Source organism: Bombus affinis, chromosome 18 (assembly GCF_024516045.1).
Source record: "Bombus affinis isolate iyBomAffi1 chromosome 18, iyBomAffi1.2, whole genome shotgun sequence".
NCBI lineage: Eukaryota > Metazoa > Arthropoda > Insecta > Hymenoptera > Apidae > Bombus > Bombus affinis.
The window spans coordinates 3,428,184-3,449,379 of record NC_066361.1 but is presented as its reverse complement, the minus strand read 5'-3'; the positions used below and the strand labels follow the sequence as shown (position 1 = coordinate 3,449,379).

The 21,196-nt window shown below is 45.9% G+C and overlaps 1 protein-coding gene across 5 annotated transcripts in view; it reads right to left on the bottom strand.

Annotated features, from left to right (window-relative positions):
* Nucleotides 1–21,196, bottom strand: part of LOC126926628 (homeotic protein ultrabithorax) — a 284,928-nt gene that overhangs the window by 61,447 nt on the left and 202,285 nt on the right. For 2 of the 5 annotated variants that reach the window (XM_050743047.1, XM_050743045.1), the window contains exon 2: nt 15,392–15,433. The exons of 1 other annotated variant lie outside the window; for it this stretch is intronic. In XM_050743047.1, coding sequence (XP_050599004.1) covers nt 15,392–15,433 — 42 coding nt within the window. Of the gene's footprint in view, nt 1–15,390; nt 15,434–21,196 lie in introns of those variants that run through there. 2 more of the 5 variants (XR_007714685.1, XR_007714686.1) reach the window with 2 other exon arrangements.

Sequence of the window (21,196 nt, the reverse complement as noted above, 5' to 3'; positions counted from 1 at the left end):
CTGCCTCGGTCTTTAAACGAAGCATAGAGCGATGATACGTTGCGTCAAAGTAGATGGTGTCTTTTATACGGGTCGTTATTGCGCGTGTTACTAAACCATTGTTCCCGTTGCTCGTCTTTGCCTATTCGCCTCGCTTCGGTGCCCCCGATCATCGACTCCTCCCGCGCATACAGAACGGAACCACCCCCCTATTATCTTTCACTTAAATTTTGTCTCGTTGGACGGGTAAGACGTGCCCTTTTCGCGCAGATAATTGTTTGATCTTGGTCGCGCGTCTAGAAGGCTGCCAAGACACGCTCCCCATAGCAAACGGCCAGGTGCGCATCATCTCGCCCAGTTTGCCCTAAACGGATCCCTACGTGGCGTTCTAACGACGCGCGTATGATTTATGCCCCCCATGGGCCGATAAATGCGATTCGTTTGGTCGTTCGACGCTCGTTTTGCGAAAGATCTAAGACGTTGGGAAAGAAATCGATGATCTGTACGAGCGATGTTATCCAGTTATCTCGGGCGTTCTCTAAATTGATTTCCAGGCCTTGCGAACGGCACCCCAATGGAAAAGCCGAACGCCCCAGCTCTTATCTGGCAACGTCCCTCGCATTTCTCTTACCCATTACGCGTCTTCGTTTCATTGGACGATACGTGAGTTTTTAAACGAAATATCCGAAGGATAAAGGGAAAGAAAAGAGAAAATCTGCAAATCTTGGTGCCAGAGTTAATGCTAATTAACAATACGCAGGGGACGCGTATCGTTTTTGTAGCTTCACCGAGCGCATCAATCTTTGAATTACGCGTGAATTAATGCGCGCCGACGCGGTCGTGCTCTCGTCGAAGCTGTGGAAATGCGACACATTGGGCAAACACACGGTCGGCCGGATGTCCGCCGTTCACCGCGTTCCCGAACTCATCGTCAAGCGTACAATTTCGGACACGCGGAATTGTAACGACGATCCTCAAATTGGTAACACACCGGCAGCTTGTTGAGTATTCAGCTATGCGCACACTGGTTTACATGGGCGTCCGTTTTCGAATTTGGTCGATGTGAATAAGACAGTTCGACAAGGGACGATCTTTTAGGATGATCGATTGTTGGAAACGGCATGGTGATTAAGTAGCACAAAATCGAGTACGTGGAACAAGCATCACGAAGAAATTACTAAAATATAATCGATATTAATTACGGCGATAACGATATGGAAATTTGATTTGACGTTTGCTTACAATTTACCAAGGATGATGGAGAGTAAAATTAAGATGTTGTACAAAATATAATTCCTGTTAATAAACGATAGAAAAGACGTTAGAAAATACATAGAGATTCGTCAACTAAATATACTACCCAGTTGCAAAATTACAGAATCAAAGAAGCGTATAATTCATACCAATAAATAAAAGTCATTAAAAAATCCAGCAAACAAACGTTAGAAAATATTACCAAAGTTACTCGAGCTAACCGGTTTTATTTCATCAGTTATTTTGTAGCACAGCGATTATACCGCCAACTATCTATCGTCCCTACTACTTTATTTATACATGACGTGGCTAATTAAGCGCGTAAAACTAGCAAAAAATGTTGCGTTAATCGCATCGCAGCAATCCGACGAAGTCGGTCAAGCGTAAAAGCATATGCGCGATTACTGTGTACGCACGATTACTACAGCTTTTACGTGGCAGTTAATTATTTATCAGTAGAACACGTCATCATGTCGATAAGTTTGAACGTTATCGCGCAGAATTTGCCATATCTTGCACTTTCCATTCATTTTTTTTTTTTTTTTCGTCCATCCCAGCGATGCACGCCTTCGCGTCGGTAGCCACGACACGGTCGTTAATTTATAATCGAGCTCGTTACCCTCGAATGAAAACGTTTCCTCGTTAATTATCGCCTTTAATTTTTACTCGACACCGGAGCGCGAATATAACCAGCGCTAGTTTCAACGATGACGAATAGCTCCATTCCAGTGAAAAATAAAAGCCTCGAAAACGAAACACAGATGAATTAAAGATTATCTCGCGATGAAGTTCTAATAATACATCGCCACGTCCGATTGTAACGCGTTAGCGATCTCGAGAATTGTATCCAATTTATAGATAGTCGAGGTTTCCGACGGCAAGAAATCAATGGCGTCTTTACGACGCCGTGAATCCAATTCCGAGTTAAAGTAACATTTTATGTGTGTTTTTTTAATAATCTAAAAGTAATAAAGTCAAGTTATAAAAATCTGTCTAAGTTATCTGTCATAAAACTTGATAAGAAAGTGATTCGACTTGAATTTTATTCGTGCGCATTAAAGTAATTAGGGGGTCAATTAATACCGTCATAACCGAAAATTGTTATGTCTTTTGTAAATACCTGCAATTACCTCAATGAACATTACGACACTGGATTTTTACACCCTTCATGTCCTGCGCGCATATTACTTTTAAAATGCCCGATATCCTTGGACATGAAATGTTGAAATTGCTTTTGCCGAAAGATGGTTTCGTAACGGTTGATTATTATCCAATACACGCTTGCTTAATGGCCTCCGAGGGAAATTATACGATGCGCGGTAAAAATGTCATCGACGAATAATGCGAAAGGACAAACAGATCGATTATGATTACCTTTTTGCCGTAAGTGCATCGTTTCGAATCACGCAAGTCGTCTAATGATTATGAGGAGGAAAAGAAACGGAGAGAAAAGGGAAAAGAGAAAAAGGAATGCGTTGGAATCTTACTTGGCGCGACACCGGTTTCCGTCGAGATAATTTATCGCAAGAACATTTTTCGAGCGATTCCTTTGCCGCGATCATTAACCGTACTGTCGTAATTATCGTGCGCGTTTACCATCGCCAGTCTGAAGTAACACAAAATTGACTTTTACATCTTGATTTAGTCACATTTTTCTTTTTCAATTGAAAACGATGACCCAATGATCTAATGGCGATGACACGCTGTTAACTACTCGTTTTGAACATGGCCGTTGAAACTTTTATCGAAGTCAGTGTATTACTTTGAAATATCGATATACCCGCATTTAGACGCGACATCTACACTTGTAAGATACGAGGTTATGTATTTGTGACAGGTGTGCGTTTGATAAAAATTATCCGCGTACGTAAACCATTCGCCGAATTATTAAACGAAACGTCGTTTTATTCGCATGGTGAAAATGAGGAAAACAGAACGACACCCATGCAATTAAAATGCAAACCTAGGCGCACATGTAGTTTACGAAGGAAAATAATTAGAATAAGCAATTGCATACACGATGCAAATTAAGGCGGCACGTTTTGAAACTATTTCGTTTTCATTGATCCTATAAAATCGAAAATGAGAAAAATATTTTTCAAGTTACATGGATCTCTTAATTTTGTAAACGTTATTTTCAACAATGTCGAATAAAGTATACTAACTGAATCAACGATTACTGCTAGACAACGCGCAACTAGTACGACCAAAACAGCAATACCAATCTCAATTTATTCAATCAAAATTCAATTGCAAAACAATTTGGAAAATTTGAATAACATTAGCGATTCGTAAAATTGACATTGAAGTTAATGGAACTGCATAAACAGTGCCATAACGCGCACGCAACAGAAACATTACACTAAACCGTCCACAATCGGTAAATACCAAAGTGATATGCGGTTCACCGCAAATGATCAAGCCGCAAAATTATCAGGTTCACGCGAGAAACATTAAAGAAGAGCAGTAATTTGACCAAAACAAAAAACTAAATTCAGAACACAGAATGCACTTGCACATACACGCACGTGCACGTATAGGTGAGCATCACAGGCACACGTGTGAACAATCGTAAGATGGCTCCATCATATCCACTTGGCGTCGAAATGGAAAGCCAACGGGATTTTTGGCGACTTACGTACCAGTGTCGGTGTCCAATCCGCGGTGACATCGCGAGCTGGACAACAATCGTGCAACGATACCGTGAAAAACAATGAAAAAACGGTTGACCCGAAATCGCGGCAGAGAAAAGATAACCGCGACGACACGGTGGCCATGTTGATCTTTCGCCCCACCCGATTCGTCGTGAGCGCTTAGAGCACGCACGATCGTTGCGCCACGGCGCGGCACGTTATCCACTGTTATAGGCCCGTGCGTTCCCTCATCGACCGGTTTTCATAGCCGTGTGCCAAGCTTGACTCCATCCCAGCATGCTCCCCGTTGGGTTCTCCCGAGTCGCCATATTGCCATGAGACGAGTTCGAGCCAGATCTGCGCAGGTCGGATGCCGCGGAGGCAACCTTTGCCTCGGATACACCCACGTCGCGTATTTATCTATTGGATTTACATTGGCGATATATCCTTCAATGACCGATTCGACGCCTGACGCGGCGTTAAGTGCGCGATTAACAATATATCGAGTGCCACATGAACATTTAGCTTGGGAATGTTTCACTCTCGAAAGGTAAGCACGTGGATGCGCGAGTCGCGTCTCTATGTAGGCACGGTTATAGTCGAACATGACAGAGCGCGCGCGTGTGTGCGTGAGCGAGAGAATATGACAGGCTGTGTACGGCGGCCATAATGGCATCGACACTAATAAAAGTAAATATTCTACTTTCGTTTTAAAACGAATTGCCGAAACGTAACGAAAGATCGCCTTGCAGTATTGGAATCATACGGTTTCGGCGCATAATGCAGCTGAAAGAGACGCCGTTTTACAAGATGCTTTGTTATCATGGTAGTACGCGTGCGTGGATTCGCTGACTCACGCACACAGGCACGCATAAACATTTGGCATTGCATTCGTGTTTGTGTCTGCGCGGTAAACCGTAAACGTTTATGAACTGTTTATAAAAAGTGTGATAAATGTACCGTCCGTCAGTAGAGGAAAATGTAGTATGTATAATGAAAACGTAAAGTCCGAAAATCGAAACGAAAACGACCGGACTGCCCCGACTATATATGGAGGTCCTAAATACGCGTTGAAATAATTATGAACATTACCGGGGAAATTTCGATTATTAAAGCACACCGCAAATTCTCAATAAAATACAATTATCCGAATTATTAATGAGATTTGTATAAAATATCTGACGGGGCGAAATTTAAGGATTGGAACGATTCCAACGAACGTTTCACGACCGAATTCCTCATTAACATCCAACGGGATGCACTTTCTCAATTCTGCTGGCTGTCTTGTGTCAACAAAAGTGTTGCACACACAGTGCGCACAGACGGGTCTGGAATCGTAAATAAATCGTCCGGAAACGATACCAACACACGGCATCTACTCGAGTAGAAAAAACAAGTGGGTCCAAGCAGCGCCACATGTTGAAAATAAGTCATCATCTAGAAGCGAGTTTTTTCCTCCCAAGCGGAGAACCCGAAATACACCCGACCCCCCTCCTTTATGTTATCGCGACTTTTAAAAAAGGAGGAAATAAATCGTTTCAAGTTGGATAATAACTCGTATCAAAAGTTCGTGAAACGAAACTTTTGCAATTACCCCTGGCGCTTTTATAAAAATGGGCAAAAATTACTTCGAGAAGACCGATATAACTCCCAATGTATTTCCAACCATGATAAGAACCGTACATATTTTTTCCACCGATTCACAGAAGCCTACCTTTACCCTTTCTCGTACGGTCAGAAGTTTTTCGTTCGAAAACGACTCTCAACCCCGTTCCAATTATACCACTGTGCAAGCCATACGTCTTACACATATACTCAAGTATACGAAGCTACGCGAAGCGCTGTATTTTCACCGTGATTACCAAAACGTCCGCAGAACTTCTCTGTATCCCCCAAGTATACCTGCTCATCCACTCGCGATACCGAGATGCTGTCTCGTCTTCGGAAACTGGTAGCAGTAGCCCAGACAGTGGCTGTATACCGCGAATGAAAGCCACCGGATAGTTTCGCGGTGCAGCTAATTTACGCGAAGTCGAGCAATAAACATCGCGTCTCTCGCTAGAGAATACCAGGCGAACGCGCGCACGGATGAACGAACGAACGAAGCTGAGACCGAGGAGAACAGAGCGAGAGGGAAAAGCGACAAAGTGCGTTCGTGTGTACGAACGAGAAGCATACGCACGTAGGGCGCAACAGTAGCCGTAGCGCCGGTTAATTAGGGTTTAAGTTTATGAGGTGCAGGCGCGCACGCCCTACCCCCGCCTCCCCCATTCCACCTCTCGCCACCCCCACCGACTCAACCCCTCCATCGCTTCCCATGGTCTTTGTCGCTCGCCGTTAAAGCGGTCTGGTTGTTTCTCTGTCTGCTACACCCCCACAAGCCCCCATCCCCATGCGCGCGATTCACCAAACCACCACCAGCACCGGTAACATCGTCCTTTGCATTCTACGCGCATACATATGCTTACACGGGAGGGATTAATATGTGCGTGTGCACACGAGGATATCAAACTTCACACGCGAGAGCAATAACAAATGTTGGACGTTCACAGCTTCACAGGTTTATCGCCGTTACCGCCGATTTACGCGTAGCTGTGATAAAAACAAAAAAAAAAAAGAAAGAAAGAGAGGGAGAGAGGAGAACAGATCGAAATAACGGCAGCCGGCTACCGAAAGGATGGTGATTACCGTCGCCTAAATGAAAAACCCGATACATTATGGGCTTTTCAACGGGAACGACCGACACCTATGCTGTATCATGTATGCTTCCGAAGATTCTTTCCCTGGCGGAATTTTTTGAACATTTGCTTTTTCATACCGGGAAGCACAAGAATGTTTTTGATACTGTATTAATCATTCGAACGATAGTAATTGCTAATCTGTAAATAGAACTAACAAGAACGAACAAGAATCCGTTTGAAATTTCGTCGACGTTAGAAAATGTAAAATTGTCGATAAAGAAATATTTGGTGAAAGTGATGTCGAAGCGTTTCTCGAGAAGAGTTAACGGTACGATTAAAGGCACGATACCGTTGAATACGCTCGGTCGTATGTAGCAATATATTTTGGTTTCCAGACAGTAACCTCTGTTCCTCCGAGCTGCTGTCATTGCTCTTCTTCCTTCCTTCTCTTGCTTTCTTTTCCTCTTTCGTGGCAACGTAGATCTGTCTACTGACAGATCCATTAACGTCGTTGATAGGCGTATAAGATATATGCGCTACAAATACTTAATAGCACGTTATAACCTGACGGCGAAATTTTACAATTTACGTGTCTTTCGTTTTACTTCGTGTAACTTGAAATAGTACTATCTTTCGATCCGTTCGTTTCCCCGTTATTCAATGCTCGTAATCATAATCCTCTTCGTTAGTTTACACAATATTTTACACACTCGAATGCCTCTCCGCTTGCAATGGCGCCGATGCACACCGGAAAGGACGTGGAAAATCCTTTGTGCGAGAACCAGTGTCGTTATCGGATAAAGTTACACGCTGGTCACTTAATGACTACACAATCTAATCTCGAAGTGAAATCCGCCAGCGGTGTCGATGTGCGTTGGCAAAATAAGCGATCGGTAATCCCGTTATTAATGAGCTTTACTCCGTTCACAATGGATATTAATTGCACACGGTGCATATAAATTGCATCGAATTAAGATACTTCATCATACACTCTCTCTCTCTTTCTTAGTTATAATGTCCTCGATGAAAATTCATAAATGTACGTTCGTTGAAATCGCCAGACCTTTTTTCGCGTTTCTTGCGGCCGGCTATCATCCACTCGTACGTTATTCCGGCGAAATTATCATAATACGTTTTCAGACTGCAACTCCTGACGCCATATATCGCTGGCTCGTGATTCTATCGTCCGCTAGCTACCGTCACAGCTCGGATCAGCCGCAGTACGCAAACTACGAAAAGCTACTAGCATTTTTTCAATATTTTAACGACGTCCGATGTTATCGCGCGTATCTGTGCCTGCTCGAGATATCAGAATCACGACCGTCCGCGTCCATTACTCGTCGTTAATTACGTCCACCGGTATTCGTACTCCGAGAAGATCTTGGTGTTTCAACTCTGGTCTGGAACCAAGTGATTTAGGATATAGCTCTCGCGTTGATCACGTTCAAGCAAATAAACATACTGATATACCCTTGTCTATTAACCTCGTAGTTGAAATGTTCGTGTTATTCGTCATTGTAATTGTTAATATCGTTGAGTTGCACAGTCGTGAACAATCGAACGACAGAGTACACCGAGGTCCGAGCCGGCGAGTACAGACAGAGCTCTGTAAACGCTGGTAAGAATTGAGTCCTCGAGTAGATCGCGTGTCGAGTCACGGTTATTCTATTATTTATCCAGAGCGGTGTGCTTGCTGGCCAGAAGGTGTCGTCAACAGCTCATAAAATCAGATCGGGTTTGGATGCGGGTGTTATCAATCTCGTTCAGTCTGGAAAGGGGATTTGGTGTGTTCGCGTGCTACGAACGAACGATATCAACCGGAAATCTCCTGTCGCAGGTTGGTCTCGCGCGAAACCTTGCATCGCGTGTTGCCATGCTACTGCAGTCGGACAAAAACCAAGCAGAGATAAGGCCACCTCTTGGAAGAAGGGCTGAAACGGGTCGGAAGGAAGGAGGAGAAAAAGAAGGAGGTAGGGCGATTCGAAACGCAAGAGAAAAAGAGAGAGGTAGAGAAAAGGAGAGAATCGCTGCCGCCGCGTGATACGGCCAGCTTTCGAATGCGCCGAGTGCAAACGAGTCCACCACTCGACGAAACTCACGCGGCCGTTCCCTCTTTCGTGATCTCTCGCGATATTCTTCAGGCCGACCGCTTCCACGTTGCACACGTTTATGCAGATATCCATGCACACATATCCGGGCGGCATACCGCGCACCACGGAGAGACGCGCGCAAAAACTCGCGTGGGAATGCAAAAATGCGATTCACCGGTGCGGCCAACCACGGCCGGTCTCTTCGCGAGACTTCTTGTTACATCAGATAAAGGCCAGCCGGTGAAAAAAAACGCGGATTCGTTAACGAGTTCAAGTGCCCATTCTGGAGTACGTCAAACTAATTGCACGCGCGGATATATTTCCACCGTCTCCCTTTCGAACCTTCCTTTATCGGCGTGTCGTGGTGCTCGCCAGTGTTGCCACCAGTTTTTAGATTGCCGTAACAGAAATCGATCCTCTTTCTGTATTTCGTACGAGCAGATATTCGACACTCCCTTTATCTGCATTGGCATCTAATTTCATCTTTCGAAAGCGACAAACACCGAGCAGAACAAACGATTAACCGATGTCTGTCGAAAGTACGGAGAAAATTTGTATTTGGCAAAGTGATGCTAAAAGGTAAAGATATTCACATAAATAATAGAAGCCATTCCTCGAGTGGAATAAAAGGAGAGAAAAGAATAGGGTGTTCATTTTCATCGTTGCAACGATCTTTACTCGATACTTGAACAAATATACGATCGCGCACACCGCGTGACTTCACTTATTATTACGTATCTGGGTGGCTGGGCGGGACGAGGGGCGAAAGCGAGCGGTATATATGTAACGGGGGAGGGGAGGGTAGTACATAATATATATCTAACTGCGCCGCGCCGCGTAATTAAATCATGCCGACGGTTTTGCAATTAAACTCGATTATTTGCTCGTCGCTAGCCGCCCTGCGCGCACCGGCCTCGATTTAACTCTTTCGAGCGACGCGCGCCCACCCTTCGGCACCCTTCATCCCATTCGTCCGATGCAATATCCTTCTACTTGATACTGCGGGGCCAGCCACCATCTCCGAGCTCATTTCAAAACGCATTCCTCTCGGCCGTTTAATTGCCGCTGAAATTCAATTAATCTTTCGCCCAAGGTTTTCCGAGCAAAATCTATCCCTCTTTGTCTTTTAACTTCCACCGACGATACTCGTCGAGGTTAAGAAAGCGTTCCCGATTCTTATGCAGTTATGGATTTTGATTTTACGATCGTATTCAGAAAGTTTTGCAAGCTAAAGTGCACCTTTTTTTATTGCGGGCTTTTATGGGACCGGTATATCGGCGGACAAAGTAAAAACTGCTGGAAATTAAGTCTAAGGTTGACTGAGAATTTGCATTGTAGACGCAGGTTAAGGTGCAGCAGGTAGTTCCGCTACTTTCCTCGTTTATACGATGTGGTTGTTACGGGTAATAAAACGGCATCACCGTGACCATGCTTAAATATCTGTGTACATGAAGAAATTTCGGCGCCGTTTATATACTTTTCCGCGTGTTCGCAGTGGCAAACAAGAGCATGCAGAGAGCCTTGTATCATTTTAATTTCAATTACGATGAAAAAGGACACGACGATGCGTAATATGGAAAGAAAGGATATTAATGGTAAGCGAGTCGTAGCCGCGAGACGAATAACAGTGTCCGATGTTATCTGGTTATAAAACGAGTCTTCTGTTTTTAACGTTGGAAATTTAGAAAATACTGTTCAGCGGTAAAAAGATGTTATCCGAGCGCAACTCGAGAAACGTGCGGATCACCTTGCATTATCCCAAACTTTCACCAAACGAAAAGCGTCGTCCTCTTTTTTACTACCCCCCAAAAAATAACAAGGCGCCGCGGGGCCCTAACAAGGGAAACGAGCTAACTTTCACCGAGAAAAGTCGGAATCTTCAGCTTCTACAAACCGTTTTACACTACCGTGGCAAAGGTGCACGAAAAAAGTGAAATTTCAAAGGCAATAAAAAAGTCGCTTTTTTTGTTAGGGGACACGCAACGACATAAAACATCCTTTGACAAAAAAGGGAAAGCTAGCCCTTAGGTTCTTATTAAGAAGTTGCGTTCTTTGCGTGACGAATCTTCCGGAAAACTTTCTCTATTCGTAGGACGTGAAAAAAAGAACAGGTTTGCTGCTTAAAACGTTCGCTGCTACTATGCCTCCGCAGAAACTTCATACCTCTTTTATCAGAGATATTCTTAATTGAAATTTCATTGCCTTTCTGTATAATCTTTTCGAAACACATAAAAAATACAAAATTAAGAAAATAATAACAATAGTAGCTATAGTTTAAAACAATTAAGATGGCGCAACAACACCGGATGCATTAAACATATATCGCTTATGAAAAACCAAAGCGTTAATTGAACTGAATTTTTCGATAATCGCGATCGATCGAAAATCGTCCATCTTCCAGGGACCTTCGATAACATCTCGTATCCCCAGATCATTAAAGATGTGTATTTTCTCCGGAGTAGCGCTCTCCCTCGATTTTCCCGGGTTTTGTTCGGGCAGCACGTTTGTGTCTCGCTCTGTACCGTGTAATAGGGAGAGCGAAACGGAGGATGCGACAATATCCGGCGCGCCGGCGTCCGACAACTGATAACGCCAAGGGATGTTTATGTATGTGTTCATAATATGTTTCGAGTTATGCTCAACCCCTTCGAAGCATCGAGGCTATCCGTGGTACCGCTCGAAATTACAGACACGCGAAATTGCTCGAAAACGAACAATACGTGCGATAAATTTCGAAACTCGAAATTTTCATCTCGTTAACGGTTCGTAGCCGAATGAAGGAGAGAAAAGACGACGGATATCGGGGCAAAAGGAAGTGGCAATTGGGAACCAAAGGACGGATGAGAGACGACGCGAGAAACGATAGAATTCCGGGCAAATTTTATCGATGCCGAATGAATAAACGTATAAAAAGGGAAGTACTTTGGCCGGCGACTCAATGCTTTTCGTATCTATATGTAAATAAAGTGGAGAGAAAGAGAGGAAAGAGAGAGGGAAGCATAGAGAGAGAGAAAGAAGACGCGAGGGAGGAGCTGAGAGGGGAAAAGGAGAGGCGGCCATTTCTCTCCATGGAGCTGGTGTAATTTACGCGAGGACTGAAGATAGCGAAGGAACTTAATTCACGTCGGGCCGACGAAAAAATAGGATAGAACCACTACCACGAGACGGAACCACCTCGTTCGCTGCTCTTAATTCTCGTTACAACGGAAACGCTGCCCTTATCCGTGGCCAATTACCTAAGCTTATTAACTATTCCGGATAAACGAACTCTCTACTCTGTCTCATTCTCTGAATCTACGACCCGTACAGAATGGTTCTTCCTTCGACCAACCTTATATATATCTATATATTACACGTATACGTACGTGCGATTTATAACATCGCGTGGTTGTCGCGAAATACCGAAACATCGCTACGTTCGTTATAAAACGAAACGACCGTGTAGACATTTTTGGTTGTCAGGTGAGCCCGTGACATTCCGCTGGCAATTATATCTGGATAGGAAAGAATACCGGTCGACACGGTGTCTGAATCGGGTCGGCGCGACTCGCGTCTCGTGGCGTGGCTATACCTCCGTCGAGTGAAATAATAGTTCGGCCTGGATGCCACACCCAGTATTGTGTTCACTCATACTCGTGCCTCTCCGTCGCCTTATGCGCTTGGCTTTGGCATTTTACGTAGGTATACATATCGATGATATACATGTTCCAGCTCGGACGTACTCGACACACGGACGCACGCGCGGTACAAGTGTACAAAAGGGGACGCGTATATAAGCGTACAAAGACGAGGAACACGTAGACACGGGCAGAGAGCCGTGGCTGGGTCTCCAAGATAGCGAGATACGAATGTCGAGAGGAAGAGAGCCATGGAGAGACAGAAATAGATGGAAAGAGAGAAAGGGAGGTAAGCAAGCAGCAGGAGAAACAAGGGAAGAGGGGATAGCGGGGGTTGGTTTGGAAGAAAGGTGGGGTCGTGGATGAACGAAAGGGGGTTGTATGGGATGATGGCGGTGGCTTTCTGTTCGTTCACGTTCGCTTCCACGTCCCTGCAGACGTGCCAGCCGCTGATCTACGATTCCCTCGCGCATAGCAGACCGCATAACTCTCGTCTTATACCTCTCGTTGAGATCTGGACGACGATATTGCTTATCCGCGTGTTCGAACCGCGACCCGCTTCAAATCCCCGCTAAACAAAGAAGAAACACGTCGCCCGGGATAGCGAGAGAAAGATTGCCTGGCGTCTTTAGGGTGGCGTTTCGAGGGGTGCACTTGGTAAATCCGCTCGTTCATTCCACGCCGGATGAAATATTCTAACGTGAATTTCAAATCGGATAACATTCCGGTCAATTTATAGTTAATAAACATGAGAACGAGAGAGGAGATAGTTGGCTGAATGAATTTCACTCGAGAGGGTGCATAAAGCGTCGCGAACCCTTATCCCACGATAGGCGCCGATGTTTCATGATCGTATGGAAAAACGTCGATAATCCGATGCAAAGGAGAGAGAAAGCCTGGCATATAGAGTTTTACAATGGCAGCAATTTCCACGCGATCCCGATCATTAATAGAATGGCGACTCGTCTCGGTGAACTGGCTATAAAGAGCGGCAGAAAAACTCCAAAGGTATAAATTCTATTATGACCCTCCGGCGCAGTCTGAAGCATGGTATTACTAAACAACGTTGTCTCTGGACGGAAGCCTTTTAAAAGAATGGAATAAGGGAGACGAAGAAGGTGAGAGGTATTTTGTGGAAGAGATAGTGGAGAGCGAAGCGAGAGGAGAAGGTAGCGGCGGAGGAGAAAGACGAGGAAAAGGAAAGCGTCCGCCCCTTTCCTTGCGCCCAGTTCAGGGTTCCAGCCCGTGCAAGCGGTTAACGCAGCCATTTCACGCCTCGAGAAGCATCCAGTTTCCTCATCCAAATTCTAACCAAATTCACGGATATCTCTCCTCCGACAAGCTACGAGGATTTCTATTTAGCAGAAGTTGGAACATGGCGGAGACAATTGAGAGAAATCGAGGAAGGGCTTCTCTTCCCGACCATTGCAAATTAATCCTTCCATCTGTACAACCGTGTACGGATCGCGTTATACGAAAACGCTTTACAGTAGAAAATGACAGCGTCTTTTACAAATTACAAAGCGCTTTTTCATTCCCCAAGGAAGAAACGGAAAGCTACGAAATAAATGGATGCATACTGATAAACCAGCGAAAGGGAGGAACGGATAACTCGATAATCGAGATGCTGCATCACGCAGCCCATCGCCTCGAATAACCCTCCGTCAATGTGATCTTTCTACCAACCCTTTAGCCATTTAATCCTCCGTCAATCGGTGGAGTTCGATCGGACCAGGGTTATCCCTGGAAACTGCAATCCTTTATGGAATTAAATGGTAATTAACGAGGACGACTTGGTTTTTCGTTCTTCTGACCGAGGGTGAGAATGAGAGGGGACGGTACGATCGTTTCGTCACAAACCGGAAAATCGCGCCGAACGAAATGCCGTGTTGGGGGCGCGCAATCAAGGGAATATGCCCATTGAATCCGCGCGTACGTTGTCCGATACCGATACAACATCTATTCCACGGAGAATTTCCATATAGGATTCGGCTTATGGCGGTTGCTGGATGCGCGAAACCGTCCGACGTACATGCTATCGAATTTTTACGGGCAGCCTCCGTTCTATCAGTTTACCTCGTAAAGCCTCGCGACCCTTTCTCCGTTTTTCCTGGCAGAATGGCTTAAAGTGAGTATCGATCAGAAAGTCTGAGGGAATTACGGTCCATGAGCGATTCTCCATTGCCTATACCAAGTGGTTATATCTGCCATACGTCGTGTGCCATAGGAAAGGGGCGGCAACCGCAGCAGCACGACTGTCCTTCCTCTCACCCTCCGTCGCCATACCCGTACTCGGCTACCCCAATTTCACCCCCGAGAGCCAATATTTATTGATCACCCTCGAAGGCATCGTTCTGTATTCTCTCTGCCTCGCTCTCCTTCTCTTACTATCGCGCGGCTAGTCTTCCCTATTCTTCCCCTCGCACCGATTTCCTTCCAACGCGACCTCTGCACGTTCTCCCGTGGCGAAGCTTTTCTTCGTTTTTTCTTTCTCCCTCGTTCTTCCCTCGTTTTCAAGAAAAAGAGAAACACGGGATCGGTCTCGGTTGCCGTCGCGCTGTCAAGACGCTCGCAGCTGTTCTTCGCGATGCTTCTTTCCCCGGCCGCCATGCAGAGGGAAAGAGTTCGTCAACGGGGGAAAGGGAAACGGAGTTCGAAAGCAGCAATAGCAGCACCGGGACTCTCGACGCGATGAAAATTCACCCCACGACTCTTTATTCTTGGAAGCCTGCCTCCCCTGCCGTTCAAGAATGCCACAGCTCTCTACACCGAATTCGTGAAATTCGAGGGGGTAGCTCTGTCGTCTCCCGTGGTAGCAGCATCTGTGCGAGCACGCCTCGCCCCGAATAAATCTAATCTCTTGACACGCGATCCGAATTCGGCACGAAACTTTCGAATGCCGGTTTAAAACGCTCCCGGGACGAACGCGACGTCGATGAACCAGAAGCGTTTCATCGAGTCGAGTCTTCGGCGTCGTCCGATTCCAGACGGTGATTTCAATCGGTCGTGATCCTCGCGTCGCATATCCTTAGCGTCCCCGATTGAGATCATCCTGCTGGAAATCGACGCTGAAACCTCGAGCACGCGAAACCCCTTCTAACTTTAATCATGTTTGAAGAAAGCACAACTCAACTCACCTTGCAACCATGTCCAATGCGGCTTAGCAATATCTTCCTTACCTGTGACAGAGAGAAAAGTCTACGTGAGGATTCAACGTTCTCTGGTTGGCTGGCGTAGGCGCGCGCGCGCGCGCTCGCGTATTTGCAACGGCGTGGAACGATCCGAATAAATCTTTTTACGCGATCGAATTGAACGCAACACCGGGTGGATCTGGAGTGGGCCGGGAACGGGACGAGTGAGAGGTAGAAATCGCCGGGATATCGCGTACATATAATAAGAGGCGTCACTTTTTGAATTATTCGCTGAAAACTGATCACCGCCTGCGCGATACATCGTAAATCCTGGAAATGTTTAAGCAGCCCGGGCGCGTATAATGCGAGAGCAGCGTGCACGATCGATCGATCGGAACATTTTAAAACCGAGCCAATGAGAATAACTCGTGGCCCGTCATAAATGAAGCCATAAATCGTATTTAGCCATTCGCCAAGCCGAGGCGATATTTCGCGGCATCGGACAACACAATTTTCTATCGGATAGTTCAATTTCTAGATCGAGGATTCATATTTAAAAATATCCGCGCCAATCGGACGGGATTAAACAATTAACGATCCCCGGTGCCCCTTCGCGCCACCGTTACCCCTCCCGTCCTTCGTCTATGTCACGTTTGTTCGACGAGCAACCCTCTCCTACCCTCTTCTCGTCCCTTCCTCTTGTTTTTCATTTCGCCGGCGATTTCGCTGGCGCGTGATGAAACGTCGATCGATGAGCTACTGAATGCATTTTGTACGCGGCCATCGAACGCCGGATTGCGTTCGTTAATATTCTATTAGACATGGACAAATGCGTGCCGTGTTTCAACGACACTGCGCGTTTAATCTCCTTCCCTCATTATACATTCAATCTCTCGTAAAGTGAAAATGACGCCCGGCAGCGATTCGCTCAACTACCGACTGCAAAACGGTCCTTTCCATCTGTTTCCAATCCCGGCGAATCAAACACCTGCTGCGATTACCTGGCGCGTATTTTATAAATCTTCGATTCCAGAAACACGTATATATCACAGACGCTATAAAATTGAAATAGATTACGATCACAGCACGATACGATAGCGCTGCTGATCGTAACAACCGGTGAAAGCCAACTTCCTCCGTCGTTATGCATATAGGAAAATTAAAATGTAATGGAAAATGCAATCGGTCAACATTAGCAAATAGCAGCAGACACGGTGCATGATCATCGTAGCGGAAAGGATTAAGTTAATCGCGCGAAATGGGAAATTTCAATTGTCAAACGACTCGGTTCAGAACACGCGGCAATTATGCGCGCGCGCCTCACCGCGCCGCTTCTAACTCAGCGTAATAACAGAATAGTATAATCAATTTCAATCGCGACTCGAATTACGATGCTTCGGTTACATCAATCATTAACTCGTTTATCGTGTAACCGGGCTAGTTAGTCACGATCGTAAAGCAACCTATTGAAAGTATAATGCGGCCAACGAAAGGGGGTAGGTAGCCGTGGCGGCAGCGATGGCCGCGCATTAAACCAAACACAGCCGTTTTACACGCGTATCGGCTACAAACGTACTGGCCATGATAATCTAACATCTAAGAACAACTTCTTTCCTGCCCAGCCGGGCTCTGTCATCCATATTCTAGTTATTTGCGCACGTGCACGGCCGCCAGCTCTCCACTCGTGCCTCTACTCACACGTGGGTGTACCAGTGCGTTTAACACACGCGCACCTACCACGTACTTACGTGTGTTCGCACGAGCAAACGCGCCTACTTAAGTCAGATATTATCGGCAGAGGAGGCAATTCGATTGCGTGTACCGAAGCATGGTGCAGCGCTGATATAGAACTACTAAACAGGTCGTAGATCAGCTCGGTTAGTTATAACGCTGCCTCTGCTTTGGCCCCTACCAACACCCCCTTCGACGCTGAACCAATTCCCACCGGTGTTCTGGATCATTTGGCGGCCCGCGGCCGTGAGATGCGCGCATGCACCGCTACCACGCTCTCTGTGGTGCGCTATCGCGATCCTGTAATTCGCCCTTCGATCGACTCTATGATTTTTAGAAACGATTTCGAAAAAAAAAGCCACATCAACGGACAACACCAACCACCCCAGGGGAACTGTGCAACCGCACTTTTTTTACGGCTGTGGGATACAACGCTGCGAGATTCGTCGATCGCTGGAAATAAAGCGCTCTGCGATAGCTGGTTCCCGCGTGTTCCATTCACGCCCCCTTCTCTCTCTCTCTCTTTTTCCGTGTCTTTTTCCGTTGCTCCGCAGGTTGGAATCGTAGTTTTCCAGTCAATCTCGTCTTATCGAACTACAGGACGATCTTGGAATATCGACTTCCTTTTTCTTATTCCTTTGTCACTGCGCGATCTCAACAGATTGCAGTCGTAGCTCGATGGTCACAGGTCTTGAACGAAACGCGCAGTTGTAAATCAGTGAGAAAATCTCATATCCCCGACGAGAGCCGTGATGGTGCCTGGTTCTTTCGTTCGGCCGGCTACGGCCTCCGACCGACCAATTGATAATTCAAGAGGGAACGCGTTATTGGCTCCCGAAGTGAAAATCTGCAGACCGGTGACTTACGACACATTGCCGGTGACTGGTTATTAGATTATTGGTCGTATCGACAGCTCATGCGTTGGCTGCCGATATAGGGTGGAAGGCAGGAGTCACAGAGGCAGCCCGAGCGGATGGCGAGAGAGAAAAGGGGGTAGGTTCGGGGGATGGCGATGGTCGGTGATGGTGTCGCTGCTTGTGGGACGCGTACGGACCACGTACAAATATAGAGGGGACCGGGGTGTGAGGGGTGACCGAGGGGCAGAGGAAGAGCAGGGGGCCAGCGGCGGTGGGACAAAATGGGGAGACCGTGATAACGATAACGTACGATCGGCATTAGCTGGCGGCTTGCAGCGGCTGATGGATGCGCTAATTATCAGCAAGCAGGAGTTACAGTGTTTCGCGTAGCCGTCCGCGCGCGCGAACGATCACTATGCGTTTCCGATAGAGACCATCGTGAAAAAAGAGATTACGCGCAGCACGGTGAAAAAAAAAACACGAAAAATCCGCAATTGCCGAGCATTTCGACGTGACGGTTTTGGCTCGGAAAATTCGAACGAGGATCTGCCCATTTGGAACGGACCCTCTACCTGTACAGAGCGTCGATCTTTCGATCGGCCAAATCCCAGCCTACATCCTGATCGCACCGTGTTGCATAATTTGCAAATTCGCTATTGTTATCGCGATTGTGAAAATGCAGGTCTGAATGAAATTCCGGAAAAAGAACGGAAATTGAAATAAGAGATAAAGAAATAATTTGTCTTGGAAACGAAGCTATTTCTCTGTTTCTTTGATTTTCTTTTTTATTTTGGCCGAGTTTAAAAGGAAGTGGACGATAGAAAATCTATTTCGTTGGCGATAGAAAAGCGGTCCGACCAATTTTCTTCCCTCTTACGTTCAATTTCGAAGAGCGGAATCGTAGTTCTCGTACATCCGTGTAAACCTATACGTATCCGGAAACCGCAAGCTGCGGTCTAAGCCCTAGATGCATCTACGTAACATAATCTACGATAGCGGGCGGCGCGTATATAGCGCACGATCGGTCGAGATCCGGTGCCCCGTAATGAACATTGCGCTTGTTTATTTAATGGGAAATTCGGTGGCGCCATAAAGCTCGAAGAAGGGGGTGAAACCTATTAAATTTATGTTTTCGGTTTACCCGCTCTGACGGATCGCAATGCCCGCACGCGTCGACCTCTAGCCACCCCCTGTCGTGGTTCAACCACCCTCCACCCACTTGCACCGCCATTTCTACCACCTACTACTCCCTTCCATCCAGCTTTCCTGTATCTCGTCTACCCTCTTTCTCTTCCTCCCTCATTCAATTTCTCCCGCTCTCTCTCTCTCTCTTTCTCTCTGTTCCTCCCTTTGCAAACGTTCACTCGAGCACTCATCTCTGTCGCTCTCTCTTTGTTTCCATGTGTTTGTGTTTACCGTATTGGTCCAGTGTAATCCAAACGGAGATATATATTCGTAGTGGCTAGGGGGTTCGGCCAGGGTTCCGTGAACCACGTTGCGGCACCCATCGTGACGGACAGCGCAGCGTCAGCGCGTAAAGCATCATCGCGTTTCTGCGGCTTGCGATCGCTCGCCGTACGTTTCGTTGCTCACAATGGGCCGAGGATCTAAAATTGAACTCGCACGCGGTCATCGATCCAACGCGTACTGCGTAATTTTATTGTGAATGGTCTCGAGTTTATCCGGTTCTTCCTCCATTGAAAGTTCAAATTACTATCAGATGGTTTTATTCGGAGAAAGTTATCGTTTAATATTTCGAAGAAAATTTATTCTGCAGATTTCTTTTATAAATTACGAGTACGTCCAATAAAACTCGAATAAATTCACATCTCAAGTCTGAACTCTCGTATCGTTATCGCAGCATCTTCCGACAACCGAGACATTTCTCCTTCTCGGTAAAAGTTTCTGTTTTAACAGGTCGAGTAGCTAATGCCTAGTAACCCTCGAAGAATCTGGCATAGGAAAAACGGCCATCCTGCAACTTTATCCCTTTTGAATCCCCCTAATTGCCAAATTTTCCTCGCCCTTAATTTAGTGTTATAATTGCTTCCTACCCCTTATAAGGGGTTGCCCGCTGGTTCCTCAGTTGCCGTGATACCGCCACCCTTACGTCGTTCCTTATATCCATACCCTCCTCCGCGAAATATCCTTACGCAGCTTGCCTTCTTCGTCCTCGGTGTTCCCTCTGTCCCTCTGTCTTTTATCACGGTATTTCCAAATAGCCTAATAAATTTGTACTCGATGCGCATTTAAACGACTCGGTAGGTCCGCCATCGATCGCTGCTCGTTACCACTGACAATCATTCGGCATTAACGAACCTTTCCTTTCGCTCCTGTCCCCTTGCCGAATCGCAAAGAAATCGCTTGGAACGATCGATAGGTGATATGGAAATCTTGGTATATAGGGTGCTTTTGTAATTACAGGATAAAATGTAATAATTGGACGACAGTAAACAATTTTCCTCAGTGTCCGATTAACCGAATTCTTGCCTCTTAAATTTATTTCTATCCCGATGTGAATTTCTAGGTTGCACTTTACGTAGTGACATTTTCTTTCCAAAGGAAAAGATCGCGTAAATGCGCGAATATCTCGCAACTTCTGAATTATAATTTGAAGTGTGAGTTGCAAGCATACTCGATACGAGCAATACGCGAATTCGCTTTACACGTGCCATTCTGTTTGCCACGCAGTCACGTCTGCGAGCGTTCATGTTTGTCCAACATAGTGGGCCGCATATACGGCAGAACGCGAAACTTGAATGAGTTTTTATGTCACCGAACACCTCGCAATAATAAAGCGATAATTTTGCCTCGGCCAACCCGGGGTACGATCCCCCGTGTCTATTTTCGTAACTTCCACTAAATTTAGCTGTTTACCGCAGACTCTTCGCGCGTTTTTCGAGCCTGCAGCTTTCCACCTCTTTATCTTCAGCTCCAATATCTTCTAAAATCACAAAATCTACATCTATCGCATCGTAGCAAGAAATACGCTATTCAGGAAAAATGTAAAATCAGATTTTTCATTTTATATTAGAAAAGCGACTTTCAACTAGTTTTATAAAACCATATAAGAAAGTTTACTTGTCTTTTTCATTTACCATAGCCTTCCAGCCAACCAGTCGAAAAGTCCACCAAGTCGAATTGATAGAAACATCCTCTGCTCGTCCCATGGACATTCCCTGTTCGATGGAACAATGCGAAGGAGAATGGCAAAAGGTGGCAA